General features: G+C 48.6%; 1 protein-coding gene across 1 annotated transcript in view; it reads left to right on the top strand.

Moving 5' to 3' along the window:
- Positions 1-16566, top strand: part of NSF (N-ethylmaleimide-sensitive factor) — a 74776-nt gene that overhangs the window by 56324 nt on the left and 1886 nt on the right. The window contains exons 17-20 of the mRNA XM_010008871.1: positions 3736-3870; positions 4657-4770; positions 11771-11826; positions 12428-12807. Of these exons, the coding sequence (XP_010007173.1) occupies positions 3736-3870; positions 4657-4770; positions 11771-11826; positions 12428-12446 (324 nt within the window). The 3' untranslated portion in view covers positions 12447-12807. The remainder of the gene's footprint in view (positions 1-3735; positions 3871-4656; positions 4771-11770; positions 11827-12427; positions 12808-16566) is intronic.

Consider the following 16566-nt stretch of genomic DNA (forward strand, 5'->3'; position numbering starts at 1 on the left):
CAGACTCCATTTCTGTTATAATCAGGCTTGGACTTCATCAGTGCATAAGCTGCTCAGGTAGCATCATCTTTCAAGGCATTGACATCCTACCTGCTGTGCCCACGCTGGTGGCTGGGCTGTGGGAACAGGTTCTGCCTAGCTGGCTACAGTTTAGTGGGGTTTTCTCTCCTAAAATGCTCATAGTTGATGGGGAAACCCTTATTAACACAACCCCTTCCCCAAGCTGTCCTGGATTTTGGGAGTTCCATACAGTAATAAACAATTTGTTTAAAGAATTGCTGTAGCTTGGGAAGCAGATGGGTCTTGGTGGTGCTTTGTGCTTGTAAGAAGGGTTGGTGCATGTTTTGGAGCTCTCAGTTCTATTCCAAAGTCTGTTTTTCTCTTCTCTTGTCCCACAACACCTCTCCTGGATCATGAGAAACCTGTTGGAAGGTGCATGACAAGAAATGTATGACATTTTACAATTTTTTTACTAAGCCAGCAGAAAATCTCCTCCCAGGGCTTATACTTCTTTTTTATAGCATCTATAATATCAAATATATCAGCATTACTTCTGAATTTAACAAAAACTCACTGAGGACTTTATGTTGAGGAGAAGCAGAGCAACCATGAAAGTGAAGTGCATCAGAACCGAGGTGACATTTTCTGCATCAGATCTGCTGATTGTCCCTGTCTCTGTGTTCTGAAGATTTTAATCATGCATCAGTTCTGCTTCCACATGTGCTGTTATCCCCAGAGTATCTTAGCAAGTTGAAACTTTTAACCTTGTCTTTGGGTGGTAACTTTAGAGCAGATCTCAGAGGTGTTTGTACCATGCTTGTGGTTCACCAGCAGGTGATGGTTCAAGAGTTCTTGGGGGACTCATTTCATATGACTTCCATGCCCTTGTTTAAACTCTTTTACCAGCTTCTTCCAAAGATGAAGACCACTGACATTTTGTCTTCATGTAGGTAAAAAGCTTTTGGTTTCTGAGCATCATTTATTCTTCTTGGTTAAATGCTTTACCAGAAAACGAGCACCCGATGGGGTTTCTGAATTCCTCAGCTTTCCTCCTTGTAGGAGTGAGGATCAAAGTAGGTTATGGTTGGACTTGATGATCTTCAGGGTCTTTTCCAACCAGGATGATTCTGTGATTCTGAAGTGCCATTCACTTACTTTCCACTGAGTGCATTGGTTCTTCATCTTTGCATGCAAGATCTTACTGAATAGCTCCAGCTTGTACCATGAGATGATATTTTCCTGGCCTTGCTACTCAAAGACCATAAAAAAGGAAACAAATCACGTGCAATTGGAAAGCCAAGGACAGGCAGCAGCCTGCAGCATAGCTGGGCTTTCTGGGGCCCTGCTCTGCCTTTCTCGAGGCTGCCTACAGGCACTTTGAGACACCCAAACCTTCTGCTTGCTGTGAGCCACCAGCAGCTGGTTGTGACCGGTGATGAAGGATTCCCTGCTCCCACTGCAGGATGAAACTGGTGCTCCTGTTGGCACTTCAGGAATTGGCTGTTTTTCCCATGAAGTTGCCTGGTTGGTTTCTGGGGGTTTCCCCCTCTGAAGAGTTGAGGGAGGTGCTGAATGTGGTGTGTCCAGAGATGTGGAGAGTGATGAGAAGATGAAGGGTCAGCACAGGTTCCTGACACTGCCTGTCTGTAAAGCTCCAGCCCTGGGGCTGCTCTGGAAGCACTGCAGTTCCTCACCAGTTCTGGGGCTTCCTCCTGGCCCATCACCCAAAGCAGGAGTGTCACCTGCTCAGACACAAGGAGTCAGTGAGTGCAGTGACACTTTGGGACAAATAAACAAATGCTGCAAAGATGCATCTAAGATGCATCTAAGATCATCTAAGATGTATCATCTTCATCGAAGATGTTTTAAGTTTAGACAGGTTTTCATCCTATGGCAAAGGAATGCAAAGCACTTGGGAAGTTAATCCTGACTGCTCTATGGAGATGGTTTTTAGGGACTGGTTTTTGAACAGAGTTTTGTATCACAAAGTCAAAATCTAGAACTTTACTCTTTGCCTCTGAGCACCAGGTAAACTACTGTAGAGGCAACAAGGAAGATGCTTGGCCAGGCAGGCCAGTCCTCAGGCCCTGGGCTCTGTGTGGACTGACTTGGAAAAGGGACTGATCCCAGCAGCTCATCCCAGCAGCTCCTTCCACCAGGCAACATTTATCTGTGTCTGGACGTGGTTGTGGTTCAATTCCAATAGCACTGAAGTTGCAGCTGCAAAACAAACTAACGAAGATTGATTTTTATTGGCAGTTGGAGTTTCCCAGTCATTGCTCTATTATTCCCAGTCCTTGCTCTGTTATGGCTCAGGCCACCTTGGTATTGGTGTGTGCAGTGCTGGTTTGAACTCCAGACATGATTCTGCCCTTTCCACAACCACACTGACAGTGGGAACTTGGGGCAACCTCTGGTCTCCATGTATGAGCTGGGAAACCATTGGAACTGGCCGTGCAGTGGCAGGGAATTCCCAATGCCCACTGGGTTCCTAAAGACAGGCTGTTCCCCTGAAAATTCCTCTGGAATTCAGCTCTTGGGAGTGGGGGTTTGCTCATGGTTTTCAATTTTCATGAGGATTCAGCTATTTGTGGTGATGTTAGAGGGATAGGTAAGGTAGGAGAGCTGTGGATCTCCTGTGGACCACCCTGGTGGTGATGTTACTTAGAGCTCTGACAGATTTAATTCAATTTAGTTCTGGGTCCAGTCCTGTCAATATACTCATTAATTACCTGGATGAAGGGACAGAATTTGCTGATGATACAAACCTGGGTGGATTGGCTGATGTGCCAGAGGGCTGTGCTGCCATCCAGAATAACCTGGACAGGTTGGAGAGCTGGGTGGGAAGAAACCTAATGAAGTTCTACAAGGGCAAGGGTAGAGTGCTGCATCTGGGGAGGAACAGCCCCATGGATCAGCACAGGTTGGGGGCTGACCTGATGCAGCAGATCTGGGGAAAAAGACCTGGGAGTCCTGGTAGCCAGCAGGCTGACCAGGAGCCAGCAATGTGCCCTTGTGGCCAAGAAGGCCAATGCCATCCTGGGGGCATCAAGAAGAGCGTGGCCAGCAGGTCAGGGAGGTTCTCCTGCCCCTCTGCTCTGCCCTGGGGAGGCCCCACCTGGAGAACTGGGCCCAGTTCTGGGCTGCCCAGTTGCAGAAGGACAAGGAGCTGCTGGAGAGAGTCCAGCCCAGGGCACTGAGATGCTGAGGGGGCTGGAGCATCTGCCTGTGAGGAAAGGCTGGGAGAGCTGGGGCTGTTGAGCCTGGAGAGGAGGAGGCTGAGGGGGGATCTGCTCAGTGCTGATCAATATCTGCAGGGGGTGGCAGGATGATGGGGCCAGACTCTTCCCAGTGGTGCCCAGGGACAGGACAAGGGGCAATGGGCACCAACTGGAGCTCAGGAGGGTCAAGCTGAAGATGAGGAGAAACGTCTTTGCTGTGAGGGTGGCAGAGCCCTGGGACAGGCTGCCCAGGGAGGTGGTGGAGTCTCCATCCCTGGAGACATTCCCAGCCCTCCTGGACGTGTTCCTGTGGGATCTGCTCTGGGGGATCCTGCTCTGGCAGGGGTTGGATGGATGATCTCCAGAGGTCCCTTCCAACCCCACCACTCCGTGATTCTGTAATTTTATTTTACAGGGCCATTTTCTGGTTTCCATTGGTACTCAGCTGAAGCTTCCCAAGGCTGGTTCCCCTTTTGTTTTTCCCTTCTTGACACTTGTTCCATTGTCTGGGCAGGGCCGCAAGCTTCTCATCATTGGAACCACCAGTCGCAAAGATGTTCTGCAGGAGATGGAGATGCTCAATGCTTTCAGCACCACGATTCATGTGCCCAACATTGCAACAGGGGAGCAGCTGATGGAGGCTTTGGAGGTGAGAAAAAAGTTCAAGGATGACAAACAAGCTTAGAATTGGCTGTAAATGGGGGATTTTGCAGTAGCTCAGTGTTTGTGAACTGTCTTACCTGACATTATGTCGTAATATATCAGTTCTAAGGCCTCTCTGAATTACTTTTTCATACATTTATTGTATGATATAAGGCAAAATGAAAGAGCAGGGATAAAGTTTGTGGAGTGGAAATATTCTGAGGGCATGAAAGTGGGCAATGAATATAATCAGGGCACTTAAACTGAATATACCAGGAGGGTGCCAAACTCTGGGTAACTGGAACAACATCAAATGAAGGTGTTTGGTGCTGAAGAGATTATATGTTCTTTATAAATTTGTGCCCTTAATGGCTTTTTCTTCTATGTCACAGTGAATATTGAAGGCTGTTGAAATAAACTTAACAGGCAAATCTTTTGTGCAAACTTGGAAAATTGTCACAGTGGTAATGTCATCAAATCCTGACAGACACAGGAGCTCTTGCAGCAATTGTGAAAACTTCATGGCTTGAGGCACTGTCTTCTTCTAGACTCTAATCTGTAGAAAACTAGAATGGATCATAAAAAGCCAATCACTGACTGTTCTATTAGAGATGTTATGAAATGACCCTTATGGAATAAAAGAATCTATGTGTTTTGCCTTGCCTACATATATTGCAACAATTTTTTCTTCTATGCTTTCTAGCTTCTCATTCCTTTTTTCCTGACTTTGGTGCCATTTTTCCTACTGATGGTCTCCTGTTGTTGATTTTTGTTTGTTTCTCCCCCCCCCCAGCTCCTGGGTAACTTCAAAGACAAGGAACGCAGCACCATTGCACAGAATGTCAAAGGGAAACCTGTCTGGATTGGTATCAAGAAGCTGCTGATGCTGATAGAAATGTCATTACAAGTAAGAATGTTTCTGGTCTGGGAAGGGCTGAGGTAAATGGAACAGGCTCAGAGGTTCCCTCTTCTCAGTCTCGTATTTGAGCTGTGTGGTGGAGCCATTGAATTGGGTTCATTGGGAAAAGAGCTGCAGTGAGTACAAGATTTGGAATCATGGAATCACTTAGGTTGGAAAAGATCTTTAAGATCATCGAGTCCAACCATCAACCCCACTCTCCCAAGTCCAGCACTGAGCCATGTCCCTAAGTGCCACATCTAGACACCTTTTAAGCACATCCAGGAATGGTGACTCAACCACCTCCCTAGCCAGCCTGACAACCCTTTCAGTGAAAAAGTTCTTCCTAATGTTCAGTCTAAACCTCCCCTGGTGCAGGCTGAGGCCGTTTCCTCTTGTTCTATAACCAGTTACTTGTGAGAAGAGACCAGCACCCACCTCTTTACAACATCCTTTCAGGGAGCTGCAGAGGGTGATGAGGTCTCCCCTCAGCCTCCTGTTCTTCAGACCAAACAGCCCCAGCTCCCTCAGCTGCTCCTCATAAGATTTCTGAACAAAGAAATTGCCAGGTCTTGGTCTGTGGAGAGATCTTTAGAACCCAAAGTGCCAATAGGCTGTGTGGAGCTGCACTGCAGGGAAGAGCATCTGGCAACAGGAGGGATTGGATTCACTTACCTTTGGTGAAACTTCTTCTCCACACCCAGCCTGTCAGGGCTGCAGTCACTTAGCATTTATCTTTATATATATTTTTTCTTTTTTTCTTTAAGAAAAAGCAGCCTGTGCATGTAAAAAACTTTCCCTTGAGAAGATAAATCTGTCAGGCTGTTCAGCTGCTCTTCTGTTGATTTTTCCACTTCCAGCACTTTCAAGACAAGAATTGCAGAGGGTAGAAATCTGCAGCAGTTTCTCAGGCCCCCCAGCCAGCAGCCCTGCCTGCAGCCAGGCTGGTGCTCCCCAGGGGCTGCCTGCTGGAAAGCAGAGGGTGCAGCCCTAATCCTCCCCCCTGACACTTCAAGCCCCTTCCCCCTCACACTCTCTCTCTTCACATCAAGTGGATTTAGTGCAGCTGAGTGAACTGTCCTTAGATCTTCCTAGGAGAGGCTGAGCACAAGCTAAGAGGCATGTGGCTCAGCAGCAATAAGTCATGGATCCCCCTGTTCACTATGCACAATTCTGTTCCAACTTGCACAGCACTGGGGATACACTCTGACTGGATGTCACCTCAGGGAATAAAGTCATTCATCTCGATGCCTTTTTCCTCTTCTTCCTTGGCTTTTAATTCCACACCTACAGGCAAGTCAGTCAGTTATTGCTTACATGTATTAAATGTGTTTAAGGGGTGCAGGTCTCCAGGACCTGCTGGGCTCTGCTGCAGTCCCTTTCACTCTGCCTTGACATTGGATTCCTGCTCCTGACACAGAACATTTTCTTTTGCTGCTTTGACCTTAAGTGTTGGTTCTTTTCAAGACTCAAGGTGTGTAAATGATGGGCTGTTCTCAGTCTGGAGCAGGGGTGGAACTGCTGGGTGTTCACAGCCTGGGCCCATGGCTGCACACCTACCCTGCTGGGGGCAGGGGGTCTCCATGCTGCCCTGGACTGTGCAGACGGGGAAACTGGTCTTGTGCATTATTTTTTTTAACAAGACCACCATTTTAGAGATGAGTCCATGACCAGGCAGGCTGGGAGAAGACAGGCAGAGCTGTGGCAGAGGGCTATGAGGATGATGGAGTGGAACATCTATCATACAAGAGAAGACTGAGAGATCTGGAGCTGTTCAGTCTGGAGAGAAGACTAAGAGGGGACCTTATTAATTTCTATAAGTATCTGAAGGGAGGTGTCAGTATTGGGCCAGTCTCTGTTCAGTGGTGCCTGTGATAGGATGAGGGGAAACAGCACCAAGTAACAACCCAGGAAGTTCCACCTCAACATGAGGAAGAACTTCTTTCCTGTGAGGGTGACAGAGCCCTGGGACAGGCTGCTCAGAGAGGCTGTGGAGTCTCCTTCTCTGGAGACTTTCAAGACCCCTTTGGGCACGTTCCTGTGTGACCTGCCTGGGGTGTTCCTGCTGCAGCAGGGGGGTTGGACTTGGTGATCTTCAGAGGTCCCTTCCAACCCCTTTGATTCTATGATTCTATGTTTCTGTGATTTCTGCCACAGTGAAGAAGTGTGAGATGAAGGGCTGCCACTATTGACAGAGCTGCTTGGTGATCCACCTGGGCTGGCAGCAGCATGATAAGTCACTTAATTCAGGTAGTTGTGTGACAGCATGAGGCAGTTATATATGAACAAGTCCTGTTCCAGAAGGTCTGAAGTGTTTACATGATCCATCTGCTGAACTGCTATAAATCCAGGGAAGCAATGCAGGCCCTCACTGAGCAGAACACTCATACCCAAATACTATAGTGATATATCCTGTGAGATAGTTTAACTCACAGGAAAGCAGGATCTCACCAAATTACAAGCCCAAGACTAGTTCCTTTTTTTTTCTGAGCTGGACCACAGCTTTTTAGAAGGGGATTTGAATCTGAAATTCCATCAAGACTCAAGTGGTGGATGGAGATTCTCAAAAGTCAGCTGATTAGATCCCATGGTGAATGAATTCTTCACAAAGAACATGCACCTGGTTTGTTTCTCTGCAGTCACTGAATCTAATTGTTGGATTTGTTGTGGTGTCTTTTACTAGACCAGTAACCCAGCGTTTGCTGCCTGTAGGGATTTTTCAGCTGTTCACATGACTCTTGTTTCCAACTAAAGTCTTGGTGAACCAGTCTCTCAACAACAAAGTCCTTTCTTGGAGCACTGTGAACCTCTGCATTGCTCTGCTATCTTCAGTTCCTTTGCTTCCTTCTTTACAAGCTTTCTAAACCCACACTTTTTGGCAGGTTCATTTCCCTCAAACTATGTTTATTACTGTTCCTGACCTTCTTTCATGTCCAACTACTGGGATTTACTGTCACATTCTTTGGTCACCTATACACCGAGTGTCCCAGAATGATGTTGTGTTCCTGTTCAAAAGAAGCCTTTGATGAATGGACACACTCATCTGCCACATGAATCCACAAGAGCTCAGTTGAGTGGTCCCTGTGGCTGCTGGGTGTGGAGCAGCTCTCAGAGCTGTCAGGGGTCACACTGGCTGCACCTGCCCTGACCCTGTGGCCCTGCCTGGGCTGCTGGCTGCAGGAACCTTCTCTGCATAGCTCAGGGACCAGTTCCTCCTGCTGCCCTTGCCTGCCTGGCTTGTTGCTCTTGGACCTTGCTGGCAACACTCCAGAAACCAAAGGCTCTCTCCTCTTGGAGCAGGAACCTGACTGAGCCAGGCAGCTTTCCAGAAAGTCCTTTTTTGCACCTCCAGCATTTCCTGATTTGGTAACTTCTGCTTAGCATAAATAAAACTTGAGTGAATCTAAGCTGTTTGCATGGAATGTATTTCAGCCTACACAGGAACTTGTTTTGAAAGGTCCTCACATCAAATTGCCTGGTTTATTTTAAACTTAACACTATCTGGCCATAGGAAGAGTTTGGATTTTGACATGTTTACAGAGTACTGCACTACCCAAGGGCATAGATATCTTGCTGGAATAGCTGCTTTTCTTTGGGCTAAGGATTAATGAAGACTCTTCCATTGCCTTTTTCCCAGAGGATTCCCAGGCATGTCCTGGGAGCACTGCAATACCTGGAAAGAAGCAGCCATTGTCTTGCCAGTGCTCCAGTTGGTCTCTGTGCTGTTCTAGAGAACTTTCCACCCCCTTGGACAGCAGCTTTTCTCCTTCCACAGGACACTAGAGAGTCCTGCACCTGCTGTCCCTTTGCTCTTTAGTGACACCATCTTGTGCTCCTTCCAGGGCAGGTCAACCTTCTGGTTTTGTTTCTGCAGTTTTGATCAAGTTTGCCTCTTTGCTGCCTTTCAGCTTCTTGCTTTAGTCTTTTGGGCAGATGTTGTGTCTTCAGATTCTGGTCCTCCCAAAGAGTCTGTGGAAGCTCTGTCAGTGCAGGTTATGGGTGGAGGGTCTTCCATGGCCACTTTCTTGTGTCTGAAAGAAGAGGAGTGGGGAGGCAACATCTTGATTTGGGAACAGAACATTGGCCTTGGCAAGTTTGAATTTTGGCTGGTGGCATGAGTATGAATTTTCTAGGAATGAAAATAAGTTAAATGTTTGTGGATCTGCATCTCAGATTGTGTGGGGTTACTTTAACAGAACTATCTGACTGGTCCTTTGTTATTTCCTGATGGTGATGACTTTTCCATGCATTTCTAAACTTTCACCAAGGTCCTGGCAACAGGACAGTCCTCTTGGTCCCTGTGTCAGTCAATGAGATCCATAATCTTGGAAGAAGCAAGGTCCTTTGTTCTGTGTGATGTTCTCTTCCTGTCAGCTGATGGCCAGAAGCCATGCCTGGCTCCATCTTCATGGTTTCTCAGGTCAGTCTGAGGTGTGGGATCTTCTCTTTACTGACTAAATCACCTGGTTCTGTAGCCTCTTCCTCACCCACTCTTTGGTGCAACAGCCTGATGGGATTGGCAGTCCTGGCTGTGCTGATATGGACGTTGCCTTTGGCCCTCAGTGGTGCCTCTGCAGGGAGTGTGGGTGCTGAGGTGCTGAGCAGTTGCTCCCCTAACCACCCAGCTGCCTTCCACTGCTCTGTCTGATTTGCAGAATAATTGAGATCTTAGAATCACAGAACCATTCTTGTTGGAAAGGAGCTCAGGATGTCACCTCATCCAGTTCAGACCCTCAGTAGGCTTATGGGATGACAGCAGACTTCTTACCACCCTCTTTGACATCAACCTTTGATGGGAATCAGGCCTGTCCAGCTCTGGTAGGAATGGGTGAAGTCTGGGGTTGGGACCGTTGCCAGCAAAGTCCACTTTCTGGCAGTTCATTTATCCAACTCTTCTACCTTTGTCGTAGATAATCTGTTAGTTTGGACCATAGATGAGGAGTGAAAACTGAGGTCTTGGTGAGCTTGAGTAATGTGAGTTACTTGAGTAACTCCTGAAGAAATCCTTTCAGGAGTAGACATCTGAACTGCCAGTATCTACAGAAATGTTGTGTCATATCTGAGAAGTCCAGGGATCCCTCTCAGATGTTCAGACCAGGACAACTTTTTTACTCATGGGCAAAGATCAAATGTGTTTTGTCCTTTTCCTCAAATCCCTTCCTTTTATGGCCCATCTGAAGCTTGTTGGGTGTGCACTGGTACTTCTTTTTGCTTTAGTGGCAGCTCTGGTTCCTGGGTTTGCTTTGGCTGTGCAAGTGACTTGAGTTTGAGATTTCAGCCACTTTTTGAACCTCCTGTCCAGCACTTGGAAGTGAGCACTTCACCTAATTCCCCATGCTGGTGGGATCTGATTCTCTGGCTGGACTGTTTGTGACCTTCTCTTTGGGTGGATGCTGTGGAGAGCAGGAAGGTCCCAACCAGGTACACTTTGCTAATTGCACCCATGGCATTTTTGTCATCTTTGTCCAGACCAGCCCCCTCCTCTGACCAAGCAGGATCAGCTAGAACAGGTGGCTCAGGGCCATATCTGCTTGGGTCTTGAATATCTCCAAGGATGGAGACTCCTTGGCCTCACTGGACAGTCCCTGACAGTGTGTAATCACCCTCACACTGACACAGTTTGTGCCCATGGCTCCTGTCCTGTCGATGGGCACCACTCCCAGGAGTGTCCCTCTCTGCTTTAGTCCCTCCCATCAGGTGTTTCTAGACACTGGGAAGAGTCACCCTTCCCTCCCCAGTCCTGAGTCTTCTCTACTGCAGACTGAACAGTCTTGCCTTTCACTACCTGTCTTTGCATGACAGATGCTCAAGACCCTTAATCATCTTTGTGACTCATTGCTGGAGTCTGTCTCAGATGTCCCTGCCCCTTTTGTCCTCCAAGCTTGGTGTCACTATTGCTGAGAAGAAGGGAAGTATCATCTCCCTCAGTCTAGTAGCTCTGATCCCCCTAATGAAGCCCAGGATCCTGTTGGCCAACTTTGCTCTGAGGGCCCATTGCTGGTTCATGTTAATCTTGTCCTCCAGGAGGCTCAGGAGCTTTTATGCAAAGTCACTTTCCAGCCAGGTGTCCCCAGGTCTGCACTGGTGCAGAGAGTTGTTCCTGCCCAGGTGTAGGACTTTGCATTTCTGGTTGTTGAACTGCATGAGATTTGTGTCTGGCTGTACCACCACCCAGCTGAGGTCTCTCTGAAGGACACCACCATCATCAGGCACAGCTATCTCACCTCCCAGTGTCATCTGCAAACCTGCTGAGAGTGCAGTGTCCCCAGGGCCTGTTTCTTAAAGAGGCTGAGCAATATTGGCTCCCATATGGATGCTTGGTCTATCCTGCTAGTGATATCCAGCTGCTGGCCCCAGCTGGGCTTTATGTCACTGATCCCAACCCAGGAGCCCAGCAGTTGAACTGGTTTTCAGTCCATTGTGCTCTCCCACTTACTTAGTTTGCACTGGTCAGTCATTGACACTTTGTGTGGTCAGACCTTTTAAAGTACCAGTAATTATGGAAACATCCAGAAACAGGAAGAGAGGTAGTTGATCATCTTTGTGGCCTCCTCTGGACTCATCTTCAGTCCCTTCTCCTATGGACTGTCTTCATTTGCTGCTCCAGCTCTGGAAAGGGGGGATGAAGCAGACTCAGAGTGGGCCTGGCTTGTGCAGGGCTGGCAGTGTGGGATGCAGCTGGTGAGCAGGTTGCCATCAAAACACAAGAGCCTGGTAGAAATGCTCATGTCTGCTTCCAGCCTGGCCCAGCTTGTAGCTCTCTGAGCACACGGGGTGTCCTGGTTTGAACCAGGATGAAGCCAATTTTCCTTGTCCTGTGTGGGTTTCAATGTGGGTCTGCACTGCTTTGCTGAGGAACTTCTGGATAAGAGACTGATCTCTGGCCAGGCCAATGGCAAAGCAAACACAGTCACACACCTCCAGCTGCACCTTTGTGGTCTCATTGTCCTGTTGTGCTACTTGGGAGGTTGCATCACATTAATGGAGATCTGGTTTGTTTGCTGTTTAGATGGATCCTGAGTATCGGGTGAAAAAGTTCTTGGCTCTTTTGAGAGAAGAAGGAACGTAAGTACTTTTATTTTAAAGCATTGTTTAAAATTCTCATCTGCTCAGTAACCTGCACTTTGAGGGGAACCTGCACTGTGGTGTGTGACCTCCTTGTTGGCCCTTGCTGTGTTTACAGAACTGTGGGTCAGATCAGGTCTCCCTGCAGCTGTGCCAGTTGTTCTGGGAGGGGGGAGGTCCTGGAGGCTCCTTGTGAACCTGCATGTCTGAATTCTCTGCTCTTAATTTACCCAGGACTTCAAAATCTCAGATATTGGATCACAGTTCAGCTTTCTGTAATCTAAGTAAATCAGAAGAGGTTTCTGCTAGAGTTAAAATCCAGCTGTTTAGCTAAAATCTGGAACTTTGGTTTCTTGTATTTCTCCTGTCTGAGAGAAGGATGTCCTGCTCTTTCCCCTGTAGGTGTCACAGGGAATAGTTCAGCCCAATCTGGCCAGTGACAACTCCTAGAAAATGACTTTCTAATGCATGTAGGGCAGTACCTGTGCTGAGGGAACTCACACCAGTGTCTATCCTGGCTACATGTGAGTGGGTTCCAGTGTGTGCTTGATGCTTTTATACATGTGCTTGCTTTCTTGATGGATTTGGCTTCTTTTGCAAGAGTTCCTCCCCTAGACTGAAGGTGGACCAAGTGCAAGATCAACAGCTGGAAAAGAGACCAACCTGGAGAATAGACACTGGGATCTTTGCTCTTCTGTGTTCAAAACACTGGACAAAGTGAAATTCTCCTGTTTCCAAGAACCTGATGTGGAATCTGCATGTTTAGTGCAATACACTATCTTTATTCTTTGTCTTTAATATCCTCCTGTCATGTGGAAGTGTCTCCTACCACACTGTGCTTCTGGCTGTGTGCAGACCAGGCTGTCTTCTCATTTGGCTGTAGCATGGGGGAATGTCCTGTAAGTTTTGAAGCTCATGCTCACTTGTGTCCAGCATCCAGCTGCTCTGATAGGAAAGAAATCCTGATTTCCACCCAACCCTGTCAGTCTGTGGGGAGGACACACTGAAGTGCTGCTCTGTGTCACCCTCAGGACACCTTCCTTGTGATGTCTATGCCTCATCCACCGCGGAGCCAGGCTCATGGCCTCAAGACAGTGGCCACTCTAATTCAACCCCAGAACTGCCCAGATGCTAAAACCTGCTCTCTTACACCCAGGTGCTTTGTGGCCCCAGGAGATCCTGGCTAGTGGCAGTAGGGACTGGAAGAAGGCAGGGAAGTATTTTGATCAGAGCAGAGGGAACTTCCAAAGCCAGTATTTAAGGCATCAAAGCTGCTTGTTCATTGACCAACAGTTTTAGAGATGCAGATCCCAGCCTGAAAGCTCTTCCCATGTGCAGTGTAGGTGGCAGCTTGGAATGAGCCACCCTCACGGTGTCCTGTTTTTCTGCCATGTTACCAAAGGTTGAAATTCCTCCTTAGAGACAGAGAGGAGGCCAAGCTGCAGCTGCAGGAGATGAGTGTTGCCATGTTTTTGCACTGAAATAAAGGAATGTATCAAACTTTTTTCCCCAGCAATCATCTCAGCTCCATGAGATGCTGTTGCCCGTGACTGCACGAGGCTCCTCCCTCTGTTTCCTTGGCTCCACACGTTTAATAAGGTTCATGGAACATACCTCAGTTTGGTGGGGCGTGAAATCAAAGCCATTTAGGAGATCTTAGTGGAGCTTCCTCAACTTGACCAGGCACGCTGCTCAGGGCAGGCAGCTGCTATTCCCAGGAAGGAGGCTCCTGCACAGCCTGCCAGGCCCAGAGGTGAAGCTCCCGTGGCCCTGAGGGTGTCCCTACAGCAGCAGCAGGAGTTCAGTCACTCCACTCTGGTTTCTTCTCCTTTGGCAGTGCTGTTGTGTTGTGGTGACGTTGCAAATCTCAGTGATTCTTATTCCCTCTCATTTTGTGTATGATCTTGTGACTTTGTTTGTTCCTTTCCTCTGCTGGTCACAGTGACAGCAGCACAAATTAACTTATATTTCAGAGTAAATGATGTGAACCTTATTGTGTCTTTGTCCAGAACTATATTGATGAATAAATATCTGGTTTAATTGCACATTCAGTGGATTCAATAAAAAGCACAACTACTTGTGATCATCTGGGACACCTGTGTCTTTGGTGCTGGTGGGACAGAGGTGTGTGCATCTAGTGGTGATGTGTGGCATGAAGGTAGCAAAGCTGTTCCCAGGCTGCTGGTGGCCAGAAGGATGCACAGTGTGTACCTGAGCATGGATGAATTCAACACATCCCCAGCCTGGTTAGGTCCACCACAGGTAATCTGGTGAGACCCCACCTGGAACACTCTGTCCAGCTCTGGAGTCCTTGGCACAAGAAAGACATTGGAGAGAGTCCAGAGGAGCCACAGAGATGACCCAAGAGCTGGAGCGGCTCTGCTCTGGAGACAGGCTGGGGGAGTTGGGGGGTTCAGCCTGGAGAAGAGACCTTAGAGCACCTTCCAGTGCCTGAAGGGGCCTATAATCAACCCAGGGACAAACTTTTTAGTGGGGTCTGTAGTGACAGGACAATGGGTGATGGTTTGACACTGAACAAGGGAAGATTCAGACTAGACATTAGGAAGAAAATGTTTACAATGAGGATGGTGAGACACTGGAACAGGTTGCCCAGAGAGGTGGTAGATTCCCCATCTCTGGGGCCATTCAAAGGTTGGATGGAGCTGTGAGCTACCTGGTCTACTTGAAGATGTCCCTGATCACTGCAGGAGGTTGGACTGCATGACCTTCAAAGGCCCCTTCCTACCTGAACAATTCTGTGAGTTGGCCAAGAAGACGACCTCTGGTCCAGCCCTTTCTAGAGTTTTCTGGACCTTGCAGTGCTGATAAAGCCCCAAGACATTCACGTGTGTGTGAGTTGGGTGCATCACACTTGAAGATGGCCATGTAGGAAACCAAGGCCAAACTGTTGGGTGTGAGATGCCCCCCCATTCGAACCTTTTCTGAGGTCTTCATCCAAGATGTTTCCTGCAGGTGACAGAAGAGGATGACTCCTGACACCCCCTTCCCATTTTCTCTCCAAAACACGGCCTGGGCAGGAGTGGCTTTGTGATGGGAGCTACAAGGCTTTGAAGAGTAAGGGCCAAATTCTTCATCCCCTTCCTTGCCCTGTTGCTCCTTTAATCCAGAAATGCAACTGTCTCTAAAATTGAGTTGTTAACCAAAGACAAATATACTTGAAAGTGCTGGGATTTGGGGGGATGGTGGAGAAAGGCTTGGAATGATGGGCAGAGATAATAATAGAATCACAGAATAGGCTGGGTTGGAAGGGACCTTCAAGATCATCTAAGGGGCAGGGACACCTCCCACCAGCCCAGGTTGCTCCAAGCCCCATCCAACCTGCCCTTCAACACTGCCAGGGATGGGGCAGCCACAGCTTCTCTGGCCATTAAGCCATTAAGTTCACAGTCCTGGACTTTCTGGTTATCTGGATTGGTATCACAACATCTTTGGTGTTCCTGGAGTGCTGAAGGCATCACTGCCACCATCAGCAGGAGGTGGCACTGGCAGAAGCTTGTGGTCTCCACCACAGGTCAGTGAGATGGAGCCAGGCATCATCCCTGGATGAGCAGGGCCACGTTCCAGGCAGCTCTCCACAAGAAGACTTTTAAATGAGAAAATCTGGATCTGAGTCTGCCCAGCCCATCAGAAAGTGGCTCAGTGACATCCTGCAAGGATGTGGGTGAGAGTCTGAGGCCTGAAGCCTGTTTGATGCAGTAATCACAGAATCATTCAGGTTGGGAGGGACCTCAAAGATCATCCAGCTCCAACCCCCCTGCCATGAGCAGGGACCCCTCCCACCACACCAGGCTGCACAAAACCTCCTCCAACCTGGCCTTAAAAACCTCCAGGGCTGGGGCATCAACAACCTCTCTGGGCAACCCATCCCAGTTCCTCACCACCCTGAGAGTGAAGAATTTCTTCCTCATATCTCACCTCAATCTCCCCTCTCTCAGTTTAAAACTATCACCCCTTGTCCTGTCACTGTCTTCTCTGATGAAAAGTCCCTCCCCAGCTTTCCTGGAGCCCCTTCAGGCACTGGAAGCTGCTCTAAGGTCTCCCTGGAGCCTTCTCTTCTCCAGGCTGAACACCCCAACTCTCCCAGCCTGTCCCAGAGCTGCTCCAGCCCTGGGATCATCCTCATGGCCCTTCTCTGGGCTCTGCAACAGCTCCATCTCCTGTGCTGAGGGCACCAGAGCTGGACACAGAATTCCATCCAGACTTTCAGGATGTGGTTTCCCCTCTGGGCTCCAGCCCTCACTGGGGGCTCATGTCCAGCTTCTCATTTCCTCCCACCCCCAAGCCCTTCTCCTCAGGGCTGCTCTCCAGCCATTCTCCCCCAGCCTGGATTGGTGTCTGGGCTTGCACCAACCCAGGGGCAGGACCCTGCACTTGGCCTTGTTGATCTCCATGAGGTTGGCACTGGCCACCTCTCCAGCCTGTCCAGCTCCCTCTGGATGGATCCCTTCCCCCTTGGGTCTCAACCACACCACCCAGCTTGGGATCATCAGCAAACCTGCTGATCCCAACCTCAATCCCACTGGCCATGTCTCCAACAAAGATGTCAAACAGCACTGGTCCCAGTACTGACCTAATCTGTGCTGTCTGTGCAGAGATGACACTGGGGGAATAAACCCCTCATCATTCAACTGGAAAATTCCTCTGTCTCCTCCACTTTATCACTATCATGTGATGTCCCTGTGCAGGAGGGGCTGGATGACCCACCCCCCTCCCATCCTG

The sequence above is a fragment of the Chaetura pelagica genome, unplaced genomic scaffold (assembly GCF_000747805.2).
Source record: "Chaetura pelagica isolate M959 unplaced genomic scaffold, ChaPel_1.0 scaffold542, whole genome shotgun sequence".
Taxonomy (NCBI): Eukaryota; Metazoa; Chordata; class Aves; order Apodiformes; family Apodidae; genus Chaetura; species Chaetura pelagica.